At 41.7% G+C, this 23,528-nt stretch overlaps 1 protein-coding gene across 1 annotated transcript in view; it reads right to left on the bottom strand.

Annotated features, from left to right (window-relative positions):
- Positions 1-2,865: 2,865 nt before the first annotated feature.
- The window catches only part of LOC143416076 (protein NLRC3-like), a 37,290-nt gene continuing 16,627 nt past the window's right edge, over positions 2,866-23,528 (bottom strand). The window contains exons 5-8 of the mRNA XM_076881450.1: positions 13,430-13,603; positions 8,509-8,682; positions 3,889-3,935; positions 2,866-3,740 (exon numbers count right to left, since the gene is read on the bottom strand). Of these exons, the coding sequence (XP_076737565.1) occupies positions 3,202-3,740; positions 3,889-3,935; positions 8,509-8,682; positions 13,430-13,603 (934 nt within the window). The 3' untranslated portion in view covers positions 2,866-3,201. The remainder of the gene's footprint in view (positions 3,741-3,888; positions 3,936-8,508; positions 8,683-13,429; positions 13,604-23,528) is intronic.

The following is a 23,528-nucleotide window of genomic DNA, read 5'->3' as shown; positions in this document are numbered from 1 at the left end:
TATAACAGAACAGGTAAATGAACATGTTTCAAGTAAACAGCTGGACTGATCAGGTCCAAACACAGAGTGATAAACTTGTCAAACAGCTGTCATATCTTTATATAGAAGCTCTTTATAAATGCTGCTCACTGCAGTCTGTTTACTAATAATGTCAAAGTGTTAGAAACACAGAAACATCAGAATGGTCTTTGTTCACAGAAACCTGTCTGGGATCCTTTGTTGTTCTTTTGATGCAGAGTTACATTATAAATATAAAGAGTTATTTCAGAGTCTCATCAGTTTTCCTGCATGTCTTTATTTAACACATCAGCAGGGCTGAAGCTCTCATGTTAAACACACACTGATCTATGGACACGTTCATGTGTTTCTAACAGAACCAGGCTGTTATCAGCCTGCACTAACATTATGTCACACACACTGAATGTAACAGTGACAGTTTACATCATCACACAATCAGCTGTGATTGTTTCACTGTCATCAAACGAGTCAACAGGAAGTAGAATCAATAGAAACCAATCATTTACTGACAGCATGTCTGATGGAAATAAGTGCAGATTATGTATGAAGTCTAACTGCACACAGTAACTGTGTTACAATAAGGACTTAACAGCGCCCTCTGCTGGAGTGTTTCAGTACTGCGTTAACTACAATACACCACCTCCTCCTCACACCACCTGCTACAGCTCTACTCTTCTATGACTACAGTCATCCACAGCACTGATGTGAGGTCACATGGTTCATATGTAAGGAGCACAGCTGACCTCAGGTCAGTTTAATGACTGTGAGCAGCAGCTGTGTTATTGTCACTGTGACAGGGAGACACTCTCAGACACAGCGCTCATGTCAGCTTGTTCTCATGCAGGAGGATCAGGAGCTCCATGTTTGTCTTTCTGTTTGAATCATGATGTGTTTGTGCCATCAGAGTCTGTCATGAGTACTCAGGGTTTCACAGCAGCTCTTCTGGATGCTGACGAGGACTCCAACCTCATGTTTCACCTCTCTGAGCTTCTGATGTCTGTGAACACTCGTGTTTCTTCTCTGGGCTCATCTGGACAAAAACACCTTTCTGTGTTTGGCTGCAGCCTCATTCTGACTGACAGGAAGTGTGTTATCCATGAGCTGCACTTCTGTGAGGAAGTTTCCTGCTGTGTTTCCTGTCTGTGGACAAACACGAGTGTTCCAGCTGAGGACTTGGTTCCTTCCACCTGTCCATACAGGACATCACGCTGTCTGCAGCTCTGTAAATGCAGCTCCAGGTCCTTCCACGTGCTGCTCTGTATTTGTGCAGTTTGTAGTGTGTCCTGGGAAACGTAGCACACATGGTGTTCTTCTGCTGTTTCCTCCTTTCACTGAGTGTGAAACACTGACGCTGTGCTGTTGTTCACAGAGGGGAGCTGATTCTAGCTGCAGCTGGACTCTGTCATCTAACTGAATGTGTTGGTGCTGATCACGGGGCTCTGAGGGGGGAGCAGCAGGAGGACTCTGGATGCTGACGTCAGTGTATCTGTGGAAGCTCCCACAGCGTGTCTGTCATTCAATATTGTGCTGTATATTGTATCTATGCAAAGATGAACAGACTGTGTGTTCACTGGTCTCTGTGCTGCAGCTCTGATGTCATCATCACTCCCTCCTCCACCCTCAGCAGTCCCAGCATGCTGCTGTGGTGCACCCCACCCTCACTCTACACCTGAGCCACAGACCACACCCTCCACCTCAATATACACCACAGTTTTCTCTGCTGTGGAAATGAGATCAGGAGGAAATCATCATTATTATTATTTAATAAACGCTCACATTAATGTGGGCTTATTTGTTTCATATTAGAAACATTAGTTGAGTGTTTTTAGTATAAAATGGTCAAAGTCCCTCTTTTTGCTCCTCCCCTCACCTGTGGATGGGCGGTGCTGTTACCGTGGTGACAGCTTGGATGTGTTTCAGTCCTGCCTGGTTATCACTGCAGGAATCTTTCACATTTATTACAGGTAATAACTCTGATTTTTCTGTGTATTATGAACCAAATGTATCCTGATACACACAGAGATGGATGAGCAGAGGTTTTTTTTGCAGTTTATGTAGTTACTATGGACTTAATGCATACATATTATTAAAATTAGGGCTATAACAGTTGTATTGATGTATAGCAACTTGAAATGCTCCCACAAATGGCTCCACAGCATGTAAAAATATAACAAAAGCTCTGGCGGACTTGGTTCTGTGGTCAGTCTTAAAGGGTGAAGTTAAACTCTGTAATCTTCACTGTGTCACAGAGTTCAGTGAGTCCCGTTATTCACAGTATCAATCAGATCATCAGAGAACAGCTGATCAGCAATCAGTGGTGCCAACAGCGCCTCCTGTGGTGAGAGGATGCAATAATGCAATGTAGCATTTTTCCACTCAACACTTGCAGTCATGGAAACTGTCTGTTGGATCTGTGTGACGTTGCTTTCTTGGTTAGAGTTCCTCACAAATGTCCAGATGATTCTTCTAATGAGGCGTCGACCATGTTTGCAGCTCTTTGGAAGAAAACGTCGCCCTTTGCCATCCTTACTTTTCTTTGACTTCTTCAAATGCAGCTGAACTCCAGCTGGTATTTTCTTGGACTTTGCAGCTGTTTCTGGTCATCAGTTCATTCCTGCAAACCTCTGAAGCTGAACAACAATGATGCTGCATTGCTGGCTGATCCCAAAAGGTTGATTCTGTTCATCTGGACGTTTTCAGAAACGTTTGCTCACTGATCAGGTGACTTCTTCAGTCTCAGCTGACTGCAGCTTTACAAGCTTACAAACAGCACATTTGCACAATGACTGAAAGCAGCAGCACCTGATATATATGATACTAATATAATACATATACATATATAATCCATACTAATGATGAAGGAACTGAGCTCACAGTCCATTGTTCATTCAGTGAACTACTCAGTTTATTTTGGGCCTCAGAAATGCTCACTCTGTTTGTACATCACTGTCAGCAATAGACTCATTCTGCTGTGTGGACAGGAACACATGTGACATCACTTCCTGTTTGTTTGTGACTGAAGAAGTTTACAAGGAATCATTTAGAAGAGTTTCAAACATCAACTGATTGAATCCATGAATCTGAAAACGTGTTTGTGAGTGAAAGAGACAGACATGTACAGACTGAACTATCTGTTCAACAGTCAGAGTGTTTCTGTAACAGGAGACACTCTTTACACTCCACTCAGCACAGGGACACTGAGGAACCACGAGACCAGAACCAAAACCCAGGATAAAGAGTTTGAGTGAATGTGGTGTTGAAGGTGTGGAGGTGGATCAGAGTGTCAGAGGAGACTCTGTAGAAGGACAGAGTGCCAGCAGGACAGTCCACATACACTGCTGCTCTGTTAGAGACAGAGGAGGAGGAGGAGGAGGAGGAGAAGGATGTGTAGCTGTTATTGTGCCAGACAGACTGAGGACCATCATCAGAGCAGACCAGACTCCAGGACTGATCATTGTTTCCAAACAAACAGTCATTACTGTCTCCTTTCCTTCTGATGCTTCTGTAACTCACTGATATACAAACGTCTCCTCTCCACTCGACCTCCCAGTAACAGCGACCAGTCAGACCATTTCTACACAGCAGCTGATAAACATCATCAAATCTGTCTGGATGATCAGGATATGACTGAACCTCCTCCACACGTGTCACCTTCCTGTTGTTGTCAGACAGTTGGAGCTTTGTGTTCACTGTGTTTGTGTCGATTGTGAGTTGACAGGAATCTGATGGAGAGAACAAACACAATCCAGCTGCAGTTATTGATCCATCATCTGTTCATTGATTGACACTTTGATGATGACTCCTGACATGATGAAGATGGTTGAATGTGTGCTGCTTTGTTTTCATGAATCCCATTAAAAACACACTTACACTTCCTCAGACCTGGTCTCAACCATCGGACTCCAGCAGGCTCCACCCTGAAAGGAGGAGGGGGGTCAGAGCAGCACAGTCAGCATGCACACATGGACATTACATGGCTCTCACACACACACTGTTACACACTGAGCTCAAAGCTCGGCTCCACTGTTTTATTCAAAGAAATCTACATTTATTTATCAGCACATTTAAAAACAGCTTGAGCCAAAGTGCTGCACAGAGTAGAGAGAAAATAGGAAACATACACAGTAATGACTATAAAGACTGGTCAGGATTGAAAGCTACAGAGTACAAATGTGTTTCCAACCGGCTTTTAAAAATGTCCAGTGTTGGTGACGACCTGATGTGAAGGGCGACTGTTCCAGAGTTTGGCTGCAGCCATCGATAAAGCTCACCTCTGTTTTTACGTCTAGTTCTGGTCAGAAGCTGCTTATCTGCAGACCTGAGGGCTCCACTTGGATTCTTTTGTTAAAGAGAGATAAGATGGAGCCAATCCATTCACAGATTTAAAGACAACCAGATCTGGAAGTGGATTCTACCACGTACTGGTAACCAGTGGAAAAAGCTGGTGATGGGTCGTCTAGCACAGACCCACCGCTGGAACCAGACAATTGATGAGGGAGAGAACTGTGACAGCGCCGTTCCTTCACTTGACCTCAGTCGCTCTCGTCTGCTCCCTCGTAACACTGCTCTTTATTGAGCTTACATGAATATGCACAAGTTCATTATGACGTCTTACACAGGTATGAACAAAGAGTACCAGTGTGTGCATAGTGTGTGTGTGTGTGTGTGTGTCTGTGTGTGGGTGTGTGTGTGTGTGTGTCTGTGTCTGTGTGTGTGTGTGTGTGTGTTCCAGATGTGACCCTGTGACCCCAAAGCTGGTGCTAAGAGTCCAGCGGTCCCCCTAACAAAGGGCTCTTATACTTAACCAGACACAGAGTAGGTGTCCTCCTACACCAGGGGTCTCAAACTCGCGGCCCGTGGGCCAATTGTGGCCCGCAGGACGATAGTTTTTGGCCCCACCTTAATATGAAAATGTAATGTTAGTTTGATAATGTATGACACTTTACAGTGTTGTGGGCGGAGCTGAATTAACCCACCAATCAGGGTGGGATATGGATTTCAGGGGACACCAGCCGGGCTTGATGCAAGCAGGGAAACATTTCTCAATGAGTCAAAGTTCCAGCAGCGTTGCCCTGGAGTGTTTCTTTCTTTCCTGTGCCTGGCTGGCTTCCTCCTTTCTATTGGGCAAATGCCGACATTCGCCCCAGCGCGCTGCGTTCACAACACTTCAAAAAAAGTTGTTTTTTTAAGTTGCTGCCCAGCGGGACATTATACGTATATAGATTTATACACACGTCAGTGGGATTTAAAGTTATTTTTCCACAGAGAGAGATCTCATATTAACTCTCACAGTGATGCGTAGGCGGCGGGATAAAAGAAAAGTCATGAACTCAATGCAGCCCAATTTAGTCTGCAGTCACATAGCGACACCTGTTCATCGGCAACAACAGTCCCCGGTAACCCGGACTAATTATAGGGTCGCACCGTAATTTGTGGCTCGATGTTTTTATTTGCATCACTGCGTTTGCATTGCAGCAAACATGAACATTACATATATTTCAATATAATGTAAAAGCAGTCAAAACAACTAACATCAGAAACAGCTGATGTTATTTGTTATATGTCACGGTGTCATTTCCGCTTCTTTCTCCTGTAACAACAGCCCGGCGCCGTGAGCAGTCGCCTTTTTTGCGCTCGCTATCCCTGCACTTTCTACCATCTGCAAACGCCACGGTGTTCGTGTCGTCATGAAAGACATGAACATCGAGCGTAAAAACAAAGGAGACTGCTACCGGCTTTTTATCTGCCGATCGCCGTGCTACGGTTGCAAGAAAAAGAAGCAGAAATGACGTTCTCTACGCGTTGAGACGTTCCCCGTCCGTCGGCTAAACGCTTGATTGAAACTTCAATGCGACAGTGACACCAAGTAGAATTATAAATGTCACATAGCCCCAAACATGTCTTTTTCAAAGCCTGCGGTGAAGAGAAAGGTTGGTGATGAGCACCGACAATTTCAGGAAAAGTGGGAAATGCAATATTTCTTTGTTGAGCACAGGGGCACCCCGACCTGTCTTATTTGCACAGAGAAAGTTGCGCTGCACAAGGAATACAATTTGAAACGTCATTACACAACTAGACATGCTGAGCTGGATGCAAAATACCAGGGAGACGAGAGAGCGAACCGGGTTGCCAGTCTTAAAACAGATCTACTGAGGCAGCAAGATTTCTCCAAGAAAGCAACCAAAGAGAATAATGCAGCAGTCGGAGCCACGTGGTTAGTGAGATGATTGCTAAAGCAGGGAAGCCATTCACAGAAGGTGCATTTGTCTAAAAGTGCATATTGCAGGCTGCAAATATAGTCTGTCCGGGAAAGAAAGGTCAGTTTAGCAACATCAGCCTTTCTGCCAACACCGCAGCAGATCGCATTTCTGACCTGTCAAGTGACATTTATGACCAACTGTGTGAGAAAGCCAAATGTTTCAGTGTATACTCAGTCGCTCTTGATGAGACCACAGACATCACCGACACTGCCCAGCTCCCAATGTATGTCCGTGGTGTTGATGACAGTTTTGAAGTGATGGAGGAGCTGCTCACAGTAATTCCAATGCATGGCCAGACCACCGCTCAGCAGATATTTACAAGCTGTGTGATGCCATTGAGAATGTTGGTTTGCCATGGAAGAGGTTTGTTGGAATAACAACAGATGGAGCGCCATCAATGACAGGGAGGGAAAATGGACTGGTGGCACAAAACAAACTGGAAGAGGAAGGCGTGGAGGAGGCCATTGCTCTGCACTGCATCATCCATCAGCAGGTCCTTTGCAGCAAATGCCTGAAGTTTGACAATGTGATGTCTATTGTTGTGAAATGCATCAACCAAATCAGATCCAGGGGCTTAAAGCACCGAAGGTTCTGTGCTTTTTTAGAGGAAATGGAGTCAGAATATGGGGATGTGCTCGACTTCACTGAGGTACGTTGGCTCAGCAGGGGAAATGTATTAAAGAGACTTTTTGAGTTGAGAGCAGAAGTGAAGCCTTCATGGAGAAGGATGGAGTTAGTGTTCCTGTGCTAACTGATCCCAAATGGCTCATGGACTCAGCTTTTCTTGTTGATATGACACATGAGCTTAATGTACTGAACAAGACGTTACAAGGCCAGGGGCAACTTGTCAGTGCTGCCTATGACAACGTGAGAGCATTCTCCACAAAACTGGCGCTCTGGAAAGCTCAGCTCTCTCAGACAAACCTTTGCCAATTCCCAGCATGCAAGGCACTCGTGGATGCAGGCACACCATTCAGTGCTGACGAGTATGTTGATGTCATTTTGAGGCTACAGGAGGAATTTGATCACAGATTTGCTGACTTCAAGACACACAGAGCCACCTTTCACATTTTTGCGGACCCCTTCTCCTTTGATGTGCAAGATGCCCCTTCTGTGCTTCAAATGGAGCTCATTGAGCTGCAGTGCAACTCTGAACTCAAAGCAAAGTTCAGGGAGGTGAGTGGAAAAGCAGACAAGCTTGGACAATTTTTGAGAGAATTGAGCCCTAGTTTCCCTCGGCTTTCCCGAATGTTCAAGCGGACCATGTGCCTTTTTGGTAGCACATACTTGTGCCAAAAGCTCTTCTCCACTTTGAACTTCAATAAGTCCAAGTACAGGTCCAGACTTACGGATGATCATCTTCAAGACATACTGAGGGTCGCAACTGCTTCCTTCCTCCCTTTTTTAACCATGCCTTTATTGTGGAAAACCTTTCCTTATAACAATATGAGCAGCTAATGCTAATTTGATGTGAATTAGCATTATATTAGTGAGGAGTTAATGTTAAGTAGGCTACCATTAGCAGCTAAAGCTAATTTGAGGTGAATAAGCATTAGTAGCTTATGCTAATACCCTTTTCTCTTGTGTTATAATGATGTGAGACGTTAATGCTAAATAGGCTTCCATGAGTGACTCCTTTCCCTTGCATTATAAAGATGTGAAGAGTTTATGCTAAGTAAGCTGCCATTAGCAGCTAATGCTAATACTGTTTTCCCTTTCTTTATACAACTTGAGCAGCTATTGCTAAGTAGGCCACTTTTCTCTGCTAAGGATTTGTGTGACCATGATGGAAACTGATAAGCTCATGCTGCTAAGCTAATGCTGTTTATGGGCCCTGTTAGAATCAATATTTCATTCTCATTCTGTTGTTTGAGAACAATAACAGAAAAATGTGCACTTGAGAACAAATTTATTGTGAATTCAGCTGTGAATGTACAGTTTGTCATTATTTAAGCTTCCATTTCCAAATGTTAGCTGACACTTTATTAGGTACACTGGTATCTATATCAGGTACACCTGTGACCTAAATGTTCCCGCAAACAGACTCCTTGGAGACCCCTACATAAATATCCATGAACTATCCAGCTAGACAGCTAGTGTGTCTGTCCCTGAAAATATTCCTGCATGTGTGATTGTTCATGTGTCATCTGCCCGAAACAAACAGGAAGTGAGTGAAAGACACAGGAAATGTTTCCAGCTCTTCCTCCTCTATCAGATTTTCTCTCCATACCTGAGAGTGTCCAGTCTCCAGCCTGGATCCTTCAGTCCAGCCGAGAGCAGCTTCATTCCTGAGTCACCTGGATGATTGTAGCTCAGGTCCAGCTCTCTCAGATGGGAGGGGTTGGAGCTCAGAGCTGAGGCCAGAGAAGTACAGCCTTCCTCTGTGATCAGACAGCCTGACAGACTGCAGACACACAAAACAACAATCTATCTGTCAACAGTTGTTTTCTCTTTGTCACAATAACATCTATCCATTTACATCCATCCATTGTAACTTTATTTATAAGTGACAATACCCAACAGACAACAACAGTCATCTGAAGCTGTTTAACAGTGTAAGGTAACCGCCTCCACTGTGAGCAGCACTTGGTGATGGTGGGAAGAAGAACTCCCTTTGACACAAAGATCCTCCCAGTGAAAACAGGCTCCAGGAGGAGCATCTACCATGACTGGTTGCAGGGTGAGGGGAAAGAGAAGAGATGAGCTCAGAGAGACAAGAACAAAACAGAGAGACAAAAGTTAAGGACATGCAGTAGTGACATATAAAAGCATCAGGAGTGAAAAGAGGGGAGAAGAAAGCAGAGCATCATGGGAAGTCCACCAACAGCCTGAGCCTATAGCAGCATAACTAAGGGATGGTTCAGGGTCACCTGATCCAGCTCGAACTATAAGCTTTATCAAAAAGGAAAGTTTGAAGCTGATCTTCAAAGTAGAGAGGGTGTCTGTCTCCTGAACTCAAACTGGGAGCTGCTGCCACACCCAGTCCAACATAGCCAGGCTTTCTTTGCTGCTTTGACAAAACCTCAAATCCCAGTCAGAGATGATGAGCATCATCACAGTGATGATCATTTCTCTGTAACCCAGGCTTTCTGCTTCAGGATCTGTGCACGCTCACAGAACAAGGAGGCTTAAAATGGGCGTCATTATGCGTCTCAGCCAATGGGAGCATTGAGGGTGGGCCTAATACTACTGCAGCGCTCACATGACCCAGGACAGAAAGAAAGGGGCGGGGACAGAAACATGGAGACAGGTACAGATCTTTGACATGTTCATTTTAAACTGTTCCAGGAGGCAGTGTTGATACAACTAAAGTTATCTGTTGTTGAAGAAGTCGGTCTGAGGAACGTTCTTAGGATCAACAAATGACGGCATGTATGAGCCTCAAGACGCAGCATCACAAGAAGAACACATGAGCTGTACAAAAAGGAGAGGCTACGAAAGCCACGGCGTTACAACGTGAACCAGCTGTTGGTCTCTCTGGAGACTACTGGGCGTGGCTGTGTAACCATGGTTACCTGGGAGTTACAGAAACGTGCAGAACATGTGATTCATGTTGCACAGCAGTGGGACATTTGAAATAAAGTCAGCACACTCAGTACAGATAGTGCATCAAATATGATGCTGCTGCCAGACGTCTGCCTTTGAACACGTCCCTGCATCGCGCACAACACCAAGGTTGCCATGGCAATCACAGCTGACAGGGACAAAGCGCACAGCTGGAAGCCTGCAGGTATATTTAACATGATGTATTTCTCAGTGTCCTGTCTGTGTGTGAGAGACAAACAGCCTCTGTATGTGTGTGTAAATACAGCATGAATATGTAGAGGACATGTTTGTGGATATAAGTAAATGAAAGCTCTGCGTCATTTGAATCTTCTTGTTTCTGTTGCAGGTCTGTGACTGAACTTCTGGGAGGAGAAACGTTGGTTTCATGCTCTGTGATTCTGTGTTTTGTCATCTCTCTCAGGTGATGGAGAGCTCAGATGATGACCCCGCCTACGTGGTCAAATTCAAGTCTACATTCAGAACAGACCTGGAGACACGCAAGCAAAATGCCAACATTGTATATGTGAAAACTGCTGCTGGAGCCAGATTCAAGGAGCTCAAGTGTTTACCCAGATCTTACTGAACTTACTGCAGGAACAGAGGGTTGTTGGAGGGAAACCTGTGGAAGCAACAACATCCGAGCCACCAGAGAAGAAGTTGGCCCTGTTGGTGCTTCATCAGAGTGTGAACAGGAGGAAGACTCAGCTGAGAACAGTGTGGTGGATACAGAGCAGAGCCCACCATCAGTACAGAGGCCTGTCCATTAGAGTGCTGCTCCAACATGCAGCACATGTACTTGGCCACAGCTGCAACATCTGTACCTGTGAAAGCTTCTTCTCTGTTGCTGCTCATATTGTGCAGAAGAAGAGAGTTTCTTTATCATCAGAAAATGTCAATGAGCTTGTGAGTCTTAGCAGCTGGCTCGGTGCAGAGGAGGAAGAACATGTCAGTCAGAGGAAGATAAATGCAGTTCATGTTGTCAACTCAACCTGGACTGTTGAAAGAGTTTTTCTTTGTCTGGTTTCTGACTGAGATTCTCCAAAGGAAATCCAGCACAAACACACACTTCACACACTCAAAGTCCTGCACAGTAAATGAGCTGATGAGCGTTTGTGCTGCTGCCTGATAACAGAACAATAGTTCTGCTGCTTCCTGTTCTGCAAACACACATTTATAAATGTTCACTTGCTGTTGATCAAAGGTATGTTGGTGGCTCTGGACGCTGAGGGAACTTTGTAAAAAACTAGATCAAATGTTAACGTCCTGGCAGAGGCAAAGAACTTTGATTTGATATTTGATTAGATTCATGTTTCAGCTCAGACTGACAGAAATATTTGAACTGCTGCTGTGTTAAAGGGAACACTGCTGTTAGAAAGCACCTGATCTGTTTCTGCACACTGAATGTTGCACTTCTCATACTGCAGTACTATTAAAATAAGTACACAATGCACTACTTTTGAACTCATGACTGCATGTTGCTGTAACAAAGCCATTAATGTGATTCAAAGTGTTCATGGTTTCCCAGCACAACAAATGATTGCACAAGTGTGACTGATCCACTTTCTAATGTGTGTGTAGCCCACACTGTGTGTCACTGTGTCACAGGTGAGTCTGTGTGTCCAGGTTCTATGAGGACAACAGGATATAGTGACTGAGTCCAGCAGCTTAAAGTCTGACTCCATCCTCCATTTAAATAACTCACAGCAACAACTGAATAGCTTTGCCTTTGTGTAGCTGACACTTCATTTTAATGTCCTTCTATTCTGGTTCATCTGGTCTCAGTTTCTATAAGCACACAGGTTTCATCAGGACTCTATGACCTCAGTAATCTTTGCTGGGACTTAATGCTCTGAACAAAGCTGCACATCACAAGACTAAATAGAAATGAATCAGTCTTTCATTCTCACTGTTGTTTGACTTCAGCTCTCAATGTCCCACCATAACCCATGGAAAGAATTACTGTCCATCCAGGCTGCTGAACATGAAGCTGATGAAGGTGGAGTATTGTGAGGGCTGATGGAGATGATGATGAGAATCCAGGAGCAGTGGGTGGATGGCAGCATCAGCATGAAGGACCAGTGTGAGAACACATCATCATCCACAAAGGAAACCAGTCTGAGTGTCTGACGCTCTGGTTAGAAAGACGCAGTCCCAGCAGTTAGCTTGTCTGCTAGTTACCTGAGAGCTAACTCACTTGTACATTGAATACCAAACCGTGTAAACCAGGGGTGTCAAACATATGGCCCGTGGGCCAAATCCAGCCCTTGACATAATTTCATATGTCAAATATTGATGAATTTTCAGGCTTGCTGATAATCAATGTGAGCACGGCTGAGATGTTATTCTGATGAGCAAACCATGTGGCCAATCACTTTAAGAGACAGACTGGGATCATACCATTATGTGAAAGAGGACATGTCCCATAGACAGCAAGGGTAGTGGTAGAGACCAGTACACAGAGAAATGGGAGCTGTACTGAAATGCAAGCGTGTCAGGAAAGAGTGAAAAGGCAAAATGAGCAGCATCTGGCTGCATTTCAGTGATATTGGAGAGCACAAAGCTGAGTGCAACATTTATACAGGAGATATACAGGAGACGCTGAGAGTAGAACTGATAAAATTAGGAGCTGGCTAAAGTGAGACCCATTTTTATTTCCACCCATTTTCCACTGTGGAGGACAAAAGGTTTCAAACTGGTCCAGGTCTTAAACCTCACGTGTTCTTCCTAATAGCAGTAAATGGATAAAAATAAGGCTTTTATGAAAACACTGAATAAAACTTGCTGCCTTTATAAAGACTAAATGTACAGTTCAGTATTGAACACTACATAAAATAAACTATATATAAAGTGTGTCTGAATGGCAGAGATGCAGAAATATGTGCATGTAGCACAGAGCCACGGCTCAGTGTCTGAATGAGTCTCACAGACCTGAATGTGCTGTTGAAGCCATTTATAATTATAACGTAATTCTTTACTCGTTTGATCTGCTCCTTACCACAAGCCACCAGACGTAGAAGGTTTTGGACTTTTAACTATATTTTCTGAAGTTTTACAACTTTTCTTACTGTTAAAAACCTCGTTATGGCCATTCATGCTGTACAAAGTAATTAGACATGTGTGGTATCTACAGAAACGTCAGAATCTCAGCTAAAAGTTCACAAAACCATCTCAACAACCACCAAACAGCTGAAACAGCAGGTGAACAGATCACACAGAAAAGATGTAAACACAAATCCCCCTGATCATCTGTTTTTTAAACATGAAGTGTAGTTTTGGACGTTCATTTACTGCTGGTTCAGTGAATTTTGGTTGGACAGTGATGAAACCTGCAGCCTCAGAATCTGTGAGAAGTCTGCTTTCAGCACCCAACAGCATTGTTGTGTTGTGTGCTGTGGATCCACCTCTGCAAACTCATCACTGTTTCACCATCATGTTTCTACTTAGACAATAACAAAGGAAGCAGTTCCCAGGAACTACTTCCTGTCTTGTTAACATAAGAGTATGTTGCCCTTCAAAACACCTCCACATCTCCTCTTATTAGAGGACTGCCTTATTATTAATCTGCTAATTCTGTCAGTTGATGAAAGAAAAATGCTTGATCTCACCTGAGAGTTTCCAGTGTACAGTGTGGACTCTTCAGTCCTTCAGACAGAAGCTTCACGCCTGAATCCTTCAGGTTGATGTTACTCAGGTCCAGCTGTCTCAGATTAGAGGTCTGAGAGCTGAGACCTGAGGCCAGAGCTTCACAGCTTCTCTCTGACAGGTCACAGTGACTCAGTCTGAAAAATAACAGATAAACAATTACAAAAATAAAACACTTATGTTGAAGCGTAATGAGATACTATTATATTTAGCAATATTTCATCTTGTTTTGTCAGGAAACTGAGCACTGATGCAGAGCAACATGTGGAGAGAATCAGAGGAGAAGAAGTGAAGAGTGAACAGCAGTAAAACAACACTGAATTGTTCAGTGTGCTTTTGATATCAACAGAATGTGTCAAATTTCTTTATTTTGTATTTGTTTTAGTAGAATTGATGATTATCACTTAGATAACAACCACAGGCCAGGTCTAAATTGCACTTTGGTGACAGTTACACCCAGAAATATTTCAGAAACGTGGACAATTTGTGCTCCATTGTATTCAGTATTGAACAAACTGAGTACCGATGACCACTTAATATTTTTGATATTTTATTTGAGTTGTTCCACCTGATCTGTGTTAACTAGAATAAACATTTAAAAGCTAAAGCTATGATCACATATGTACTTACAGAGCTTTGTTGGAGGCTTTGACCACTGGCAGCAGCCTCAGAAGAGCCTTTTTAAAGGCTCATGTTCTCACTTAGATCACTTTATTGCTGTATATCTCAAATTTCTGTAAAGTTATTTATTTCATATTCTGTATAGTTTTTCATATTTATATCCTGTTCATAGCCTGTACATAGCTTGTACTCACTACAGCCTGTACATACTTAGTTATAGAATATTCACAACATACTTCATACCGTGTACATTATAACATACCATAATAGACCCATTTCTGTAATATACTTACATATCTATACTATTGCTAATATATATTGTAATATACCTATATCACTAAAGCACTTCTGGATGGATGCAAACTGCATTTCGTTGCCCTGTACCTGTGCATGTGCAATGACAATAAAGTTGAATTCTATTCTAATTCTATTCTATTCTATTTATTTCTACTTACATTTCATTCTGGGAAAAATGGGGATTACTTTGAAAACAGGAACTATTTTCCCCAAAAATCAGCCCTGGATTAGTAAATCACTCCAACATGTTCTCGGGCAGAAGAAGCTGTCTTGTTATGAGGGAGAGAAGAAAAGCAGCTAAAATCAGGTGTAAAAGTAAAGCAGAGGATGAGCTGAATAAAGGACACTCAAGGCTGGCTTGGAAAGGAATGAAGTCCATGGTGGGGATGCAGAACAAGGAGCAAAGATGAATGTGATGCTGAATCAGCAGAAGACTTGGACTCATTGGATTCCAGCTTCTTTTTTTTTATTGACATTTTAGAATCACTATACAATACCATCAACTTCAGCTATCTTTCAGTACATATATTTTTTCTTTTTTTCTATATTTAAACAACTAAAATATCCATACAATAAGAATGAAAGAAGAAGAAGAAAAGAAAAAGAAGCAAAACAGGAAACAACAAACAACATAAATAAAAAATACATAAGGAAAAAGAAAAAGGAAAGAAAAATAAATAAATAAATATAGGGCTGTGTTTTTGTTTCCATTAATGTAACTAATTTTTCCTCTAGTCTTCTAGTAGTTAACAAAGTCAAAATCTAATGCAAAAGCAAAAACTAATTAGTCTGCCTTCCTCCATTACCATACATAAAGCTGTTAATCCTTTATATGTCCAATCTTTGAATCTGGTGTCCAATTTATTTGGAGCAAAATGTGTGTCATATGCACACCACTTAAGAACTGCTATATCCTCTTCTAGTTTATATTCTTTTATTACTGTTTCCCAAATTTTAAAAGTCAACTTGATCCATGGATTTTCTTTTTTTTTTTTTTTTTTTTTTTTATACTTTCTCTTTATTGATTTTCATCTTATTTTACATACAGAACTAAAGAGGGCAGGGAGAACCAATACAGTCACATATGTTCGCATATTCCAAAATACACAACGCCTTGTTTTACTTACACATATTACATATTACACAGGTGCATGTTCCATTCAAACAAATTCGCAGCTGTCCCTCTGCATCACAGAGGTATCAGTTTCTAGCCTCTTGACATAATGATCCCATCGTTCCCAAAGTCTCTCTCCTTTCTCCTTCTGTAGCCGCAGTGAGAGGGTAATCAGTTCCATATGATGAATTGCGTTAATAATGTCTATGACCAGCTTCCGCGTGGGGGGGCTTGTCTGTAACCAACACCTAGTAATTGCCTTTTTGCATGCAACCATAATTATTTTCAGTAAGTATAAGTCTCTGTTATTTATATCCTCAGGGATATTCCCAAGGTACATGGTACTAAAGGAGAAGTCCAGTATTACTTCCAGCACATCCATCACCATTTGTTTAATCTCCTCCCAAAAGGTCTTCAGTTTAGGGCACGACCAGAAGACATGGAAGCAACCTGCAGCGACCTCCCCGCACTCCCTCCAGCATGAAGCGCCTGAACCACTTATTTTGGATTTCTGCTTTGGTGTGATGAAGAATCTAATTAAATTCTTCCATCCAAAATCTCGCCATGTTAAAGAATTTGTGGTAGACAACACATTCTTCCACATCCGCAACCAATCTTCCTCTGAGATAGTTATACCTGCTTCTTTTTCCCATCGATGACTGACATATCTTGTTGAGGTCTTTTTCATGGCTGTAAAACTTCTGTATATTTTGCCTATAGTACCTCTTATAATGTTCTCACCATAAGCATCCATAAATATTTGGATCACCCCACTAGCATCTGCGTCAAGCATTCTAATTTCCTTCCGGAAGAAGCTCCGAACCTGCAGGTAACGATAAAAATCTTCCCTGCCGATCTCGTAAATCTGACACATGTCCTCAAATTTGATCAGCTCCCCATGCTTAACTATCTTACAGATCGCAGTGATTCCATGCCTGGACCACTCCCTGAATTTATGGTCTAACAATGCTGGAAGGAAGCGTGGGAGATACGCTGGCCATCCCAGCAACCCTATTTCCCTATTAAGACCAAAAATTTTAATCACATCTGCCCATTTTTTCAGGGAAAAACTTACACATAAATTTTGCATCTGATATGCCTGTGGCAAACTCTCAAGAGACCCCAGAACAGACTGTATTGGGAAATCCATCAAGGAAAGCTCAATGTGCTTCCATTTTGCCTCAAACTTAGAGTTACACCAGCACACTAGAGGTCTGATCTGGGCTGCCAGATAGTAATCTTATACACTGAATAAACCTGTCACATAGCCCAAATCTCTTCAACACATGAAACAGAAATTCCCACCCGACTGTATCGTATGCCTTTTCCGCATCAAGCCCAATGAGAACTGTTCCAGTTTTCCCTTTAAGTATCCGGTCAATAATATGAATGGCCCTTCTGATATTATCGTGTGTTTGTCTGTTACCAATGAAGCCTGTTTGATCCTCCTCTATCAGCGTGGGCATCAATGTACTCAGCCTCCTAGCCAAAATCGCGGCAAATAGTTTATAGTCTATATTTAACACGCTAATAGGTCTATAACCTCTGGGGTCAGTTTTATCCTTCCCTGCTTTTGGTATGACAGAGATATACGCCTCCCGCCACGATGGTGGGAGCGCCCCCCCACTCAGAGAGTAATTAAAAGAGGCCTTTAGTAGCGGGATTAAGGGTTCCCTCATCTGCCTATACCACTCTGGTGGAAATCCATCACATCCTGGGGCTTTAAAAGTCTTGAGTTTTGAGATCCCAATGTTAATCTCTTCTGCTGATATTTCTCTGACGAGTTTTTCATTCTGCTGCTTACCTATAAACGGTAGATCTAGGCTGGATAAGAAATTCTGAATCTTATGCTCATCTGCTTTGTCCGGTTGTGTGTATAGCTCAGTGTAATATTCTTCAAATGCTCTCTGAATTTCTTCAAGTTTATTAGTTATCTTATTTGTTCTTAAATTTCGAACTTTATGAATAGTGTTCTCCTGTTGTTGCCTCCTGAGTCTCCATGATAATAGCCTAGCAGCTTTGGGTCCTGCCTCATACCACCGTTGTCTATTATATTTTAATTTTTTTTCAATTTCCTCACTTAAAATTTTGTGGATCTCTTGTTTAACCAGCCTCATCTGCTCCAATACCTGGGGGCACCTTGTAACAGTGTGCAATTGTTCCAATTTTCCCAAATTTTCCTGCAAATCTGACAGCTTTTTTGCTCTGACCTTCTTTAGGACTGCACATTTTGCAATAATTTTACCCCTAAGGTATGCCTTAGCCGCATCCCATAAAATCGTAGGATTAACTGTTCCATTGTCATTGAGTTCTAAATATGTTTTTAACTCCTGTCCCATTTCTCTTTTAAACAAGTCATTATTTAACAGACCTGTGTTAAGCCTCCATAAGGTGTTTTTGGGGCTAGCTTTAAACCCAATCTTCATAGTTAGTCCCGAATGATCAGATAAATCTCTTTGTCCTATTATACAATCCTTCACTCTGTGGAGATCTTTACTAAAAGTAAAGAAATAATCAATCCTCGAGTACATATCATGTCTCGCTGAATAAAATGTAAATTTGCGTTCATGTTTGTGTAAATATCTCCATATATCTATAAGCCCCAACTCAGACAACATTGTTTTTACTTGTTTCTCTAATTTAGTTCCCCTCCGGTCTCGGCTAGTTGTATCCCATTTTGGATGGAGAAGTAAATTAAAATCTCCTGCACATATACATGTACCAACACTTTCTGCGGCGATAAGACTGAATATCTCCTTAAAGAACCCTGTACTACTACCAGGGGGTGCATATATATTACACAGCGTGACGTCTTCCTGTTCCATCTTCCCTTTCACCAACACAAATCTTCCCTCTTTATCTTTATGTTCTCCAGTAAACTCAAAACCAACCTTGTTCGGTATCAGAATGGCCACTCCTCTTTTTTTGCCGGATCTATGTGAGGCATAATAGATATTTTTGAATCCCATTCTCTTCCACTTCTCATGTTCTTCCTTTGAGAGATGCGTTTCTTGTAGAAATGCAATATCAATTTTTTCCCTTTTTAGCTTTGAAACTATCTTACTCCTCTTAATGGGATTCTTTATACCATTTACATTCAAAGACAATACCTTATAATACTGCATATGTTCTATATATTTCCAACTTATTTTCCTGCACCAACATACCAATACTCCCAGCCCTCAGAACACATAATAAACACACATGAACAAAGACAGAACTTGTCTTAACCAAATAAACCAGGTCTTCCATAAGAGAGGTTTTTTCTCTCCTCTCAGTCTGGGGGAAATGCCACAGTGTGGGGCCCCTCTCGTTTCCTATTTTAAAAGAAAAAGGGAAACTAAAAAACAAAAACAAAAAACACGTGAGTCACCTGCATCGGCCCCTCACCACTCTATGATCAAAGGGATATCGACGTGCCATATTCCATCACGGCCAGGGGAGGAGGCCATCCAACCATATATCCCCCTGTATTGATCAGCAGCCCGGCGCACCTGTTGTTCCGTTGGTCTTATGATCATCTTAACAGCGAAACGGGGCGGGTGGGGCGCAGGTGTTACTCCTCCGTACCGACGTCCTCCGTGCGCTGGAAAACCTTCAGCTTTTCCCGTACGCTCCCGCGTAGATCAGCTGTATTCCCGGCGCGTCGCGGCCCAACCACGCTCGTCGGTAGGATACTGCTGATCATCTCCGCCGTAATGCCTTTGGGCTTTCTTGTGGCCACCGGTCCCACCGTGTATCCGCGTCTTCTTAGATCCGCCGCAGCTTCCTCCGCGTTATTGTATAGGACCATTCCCGAGTCAAAATGAACCCGCATTTTAGCAAGCGGGGTCTGGAACCGGATGGCGTTTTCTTTAAGTACTTTTTTAACCGGGCCATACTCTTTTCTCTTCATTTGTATGTTTTCGGCATAGTCGTGATCAAAGAAAATCCGTTTCTCCTTTATATATACAGGCTTCTTCCATGCAGCGCGTAGGATTTGTTCTTTAATATTGAACTTTAAGAAGCGCACCACCGTTGATCGAGGGGGCGCCCCCGGCGGCGGCTGCACTCCCAGCGCCCGGTGAGCTCTCTCTATCCCTAGGCTCTTCTCGCTGCCCAAGTCCACACCGTCCCCCAACTCCGATATCATCATGCTTTCCACATACCTTAGCATGGAGGTGCCTTCTATGTTCTCAGGGATGCCATATATCCGTATGTTATTACGGCGTGAGCGCCCCTCCAAATCCGTAACCTTCTCTTGGAGCTGCCTCTGGTTATCCAGCAGCTGAACAATGGCATCCCTCACTCCAATATCCCATTTCTCCTTCCCTACCATGTTTCTTTCCATTTCTTCCAGACGTTTCCCCACCTCCTCGATCCTGCTTGTGGCGGCGGTAACCTGTTGATTTATCTCGTGTGTTAACTCGCTCATTTGGGCTTTCATGTCCTCTTTCAAACTTGTTCTCACGAGCGATAGCTCCTTCTTCATCTCTGCCTTAAGGTCTTGCATGCCCTCCGCCACTACTTCACTCACCACTTGTCTGAGGGGGCCTAGCGCTGATGTTGCGGCCTCCGCCGCCATCCTCTCGCCCTCTTGCTCGGAGCGTGTTTCATATGTCTTACTCTCAAGTCGCGTTTCTAAGCTTCGGCCTGGGGCTCGTCCCTTCTTATTTTTATCTCCGCTCATATTTCTTAAAGGGGAAGTCGCTTTTAATGAATTATATTCTTGAATTGCGGATTATTTTAGCTATCGATGCAGGAGCTCCTGTTTATGCTGCTACTCTCGCCACCATGACACCGGAAGTCGATCCATGGATTTTCAATAGTTTTTATTAAATTTTGCAAGCTTCTGTCTGCTATAATAGCTTATATGGGGATGGAGGTCAGACTCTCCTCAATAACTTTCCATTGAGCGTCATATGAAGGATTACATCAGCATATCATAGGCCTTAATTGTGCTGCCCAATAATATTCCCTAAGAGAAGGTAAGCCCCACCCCCTTTTCCTTTGTTAAGTTGTAGGGTTTTAAATCTAATTCGGGGCCTTTTTCCTTGCCATATGTATCTTGACAAAATTTCATCCCATTCATTAAACTGTTTCTGGTTCATTTCTATTGGTAATGTTTGAAATAAATATAATAATTTAGGAAGAATATTAATTTTAATTGAGTCTATTCTCGAATATAAACTTAAATATGGAATTAGATTCCATCTCGCTATATGTTCCTTAATTTTTTTCTGTATTGGTAAATAATTTCGTTCTAATAGTTCTGTAAGATCCTTAGGTATTATGACTCCTAGATATTTAAAGTACTCTGTTTGCCATGCTAATTGATACTTATTTTTAATTTCTTCTGATGGAATATAGTTGTACTTAAGCAATTGTGTTTCACTCATATTAACCCTATATCCAGATAGTCGACCAAAGTATTCAAATGATTGCATTAATTTAGGTAAAGAGTTTGATGGTTGACCCAAAAATATTAAAATATCATCTGCATAGCAGGCTAATTTATGCTCCTTTTCATGGATATTAATACCTTCTACTTCTTTATTTTGTCTTATATATTGAGCCAATGGTTCCAGATATAACGCAAATAATAATGGTGAACACGCACAGCCCTGCCTTGTTCCTCTTTGCAGCTTAATACTATTTGATAGGTAGCCATTAATTTTAATCCTTGCCGTAGGGTTATCATAAAGTGCCTGTATTGTCTTAATTATATTTTCGTGAAAGCCAAATGTATGCAAGACTCGGTAAAGAAAGTTCCAATTAACTGAATCGAATAAGAGATAATTGCTTCTTTCCAGCTAGAAGGTACTTGAGCCTTCTTTAGGATCCAATTCATTGTTAGAAGCATCACTGGTATTAATTCTTCTTTTAGCTCCTTGTACCATTCTGCCGTATATCCATCTGATCCTGGAGATTTATTTCTGTTAACTTTACTTATTGCTATTCTTAGTTCCTTTTCTGTTATATCTTCAAAGTTTTATTCTGTTCTTCATTCAGTACTGGTAAATCAAGAGAATCTAAAAAACTGTTAATTTCAACTATACTACTCTCTGTGTTATTAGCATACAGAGTCTTATAAAATGTTTCAAATGCACTCTGAACTTCTATTGGTTTATTTTTTTATTAGTTTTGTCACTGGATGTTTAATTTTGTGAACTGTATTATCTGCTATTTTCTTTTTTAGTTTCCAGGCTAATACATTCATTGCTTTTGATCCTCCCTCATAATACCTTTGTTTAAGAAACATTGATTTTTTTTAAATTTCATATGTGGTCAAATCATTTATTTCATTTCTTGTTTTCCTAATTTCCTCCAATATATCCTGAGATGTTTTTCTTTCATGCCTTTTCTCTAATTCCTATTTTGTAGCTCTTCTAATTTCTTATTTCTCATCTTTTTCTTATAAGAGGATATTGCTATAATTTTCCCTCTCAGGACAGCTTTTAAGGCATCCCACAGTATAGGAGGAGACACCTCACCATTGTTATTAGTTTCCATATAGAAGTGAATCTCTTTCTTAATTTGTCCTTTAAAGTGAGGATCATTCAGTAAGCTTGAATTTAATTTCCAATTATTGAGTTTTGGTTGCACGTTTAAATCAACAGACAGGTATACTGGTGCATGATCGCTTAACTCTATTGCTCCAATTGCACAAGTGTTTATTTTATCTTTATTTTTCCCAAAAGTTATGAAATAATCTATTCTTGTGTATAACGAGTGCGGTGAGGAAAAATAAGTATAATCCCTTTGGTAGGGATGCAAGTCTCTCCATATATCAATTAGTCCCACCTCCTTCATCAATGTATTTATATTCTTAATTAATGTTTTAGTATTCTGTGCTTTTCTATTGGAAATATCTAGCTTTGGTTGTAGATGTATATTTAAATCTCCTCCGCAAATTAGGAAACCTACTGTCTCTGTTACCATCACATCTATAATTGTCTTAAAGAAATAAATATTGCTTCCAGGGGGTGCATATATATTTCAAATTTCCCACGTGTGGGACTAATAAAGGTTATCTTATCTTATCTTATTTAACAACGTGACTGGGTTCCCCTCAATGTTTCCCCTTACCAAAATATAACGTCCCTCTTTATCACTTATCTCAGATATTTTTTCAAAGAGTAATTTGCTTGATAACAGGATAGCCACTCCTCTCCTTCGTCCAGTTTTATAGGAAGAGGAGAAACTGTTGTATAACCCATTCTTTTCAGTTTTTCATGCTCCTTACAGTCTAGATGGGTTTCCTGTGGATACACTATTTGTACTTGTTCTTTCTTCATTTTAGTTAAAATTTTATTACGTTTAATTGGATTCGACAGGCCATTTACATTATATGATATGATTTTTACCTTATCTTTAAGCATACCCTTACTATTTGAATATTATTAATGTAACAACGACATGTACCATCAGACCACTCCCTAAACATACATAAGCAAACATCAATATTAACATTAAAGCTGTATAAAACAACAGCTACAGAAATAAGCTTTATTTGGTCAAAGAAAAATAAAAGAAAAGACTTCCAACTGTGGGGTCCCCGATATGACCCTAAGTAAGCCCCGATAAAAGAGGGGGCTTCGAGGGGGGCCTCTCTCACCTCTATGTGAGACAGGGCCTTCCTTAGCCAGCAGGCCAATGTCCATTCTACTAATAGCATAGGTAGCACGTCCGCCTATTTTCAATTTCTGCATTGCCACTTCAGTATATTATTTCGAGATAAGAAGTCTTTCCCAGTGTATATGGCTATAGCTTGATTCCAGCTTTGATATCATTGATTTCAATGAAGAGCTTTGTGATTGTAGCAAAGGGCTGGTAGCTCTGAGAGTCCCACTGATGAGGCGTTTGTGAAGGTTCGCAGTCATCTAAAGAGCTTAGAAAAAAAGGCATCTGGACTTCTTTAAGTTTTTTGAAGACGTTTCGCCTTTCACCTCTCATCCAAGAAGCTTCTTTATTTCTAGGGTCAAATGGTGGAGAGTCCCAGATTAGCCTGTGTACAAACAGACTTCAGCCATATGAGAGTGAGTGAATGA

This window comes from Maylandia zebra, unplaced genomic scaffold, assembly GCF_041146795.1.
Source record: "Maylandia zebra isolate NMK-2024a unplaced genomic scaffold, Mzebra_GT3a scaffold11, whole genome shotgun sequence".
NCBI lineage: Eukaryota > Metazoa > Chordata > Actinopteri > Cichliformes > Cichlidae > Maylandia > Maylandia zebra.
This window is presented reverse-complemented; position numbering and strand designations above follow the sequence as displayed.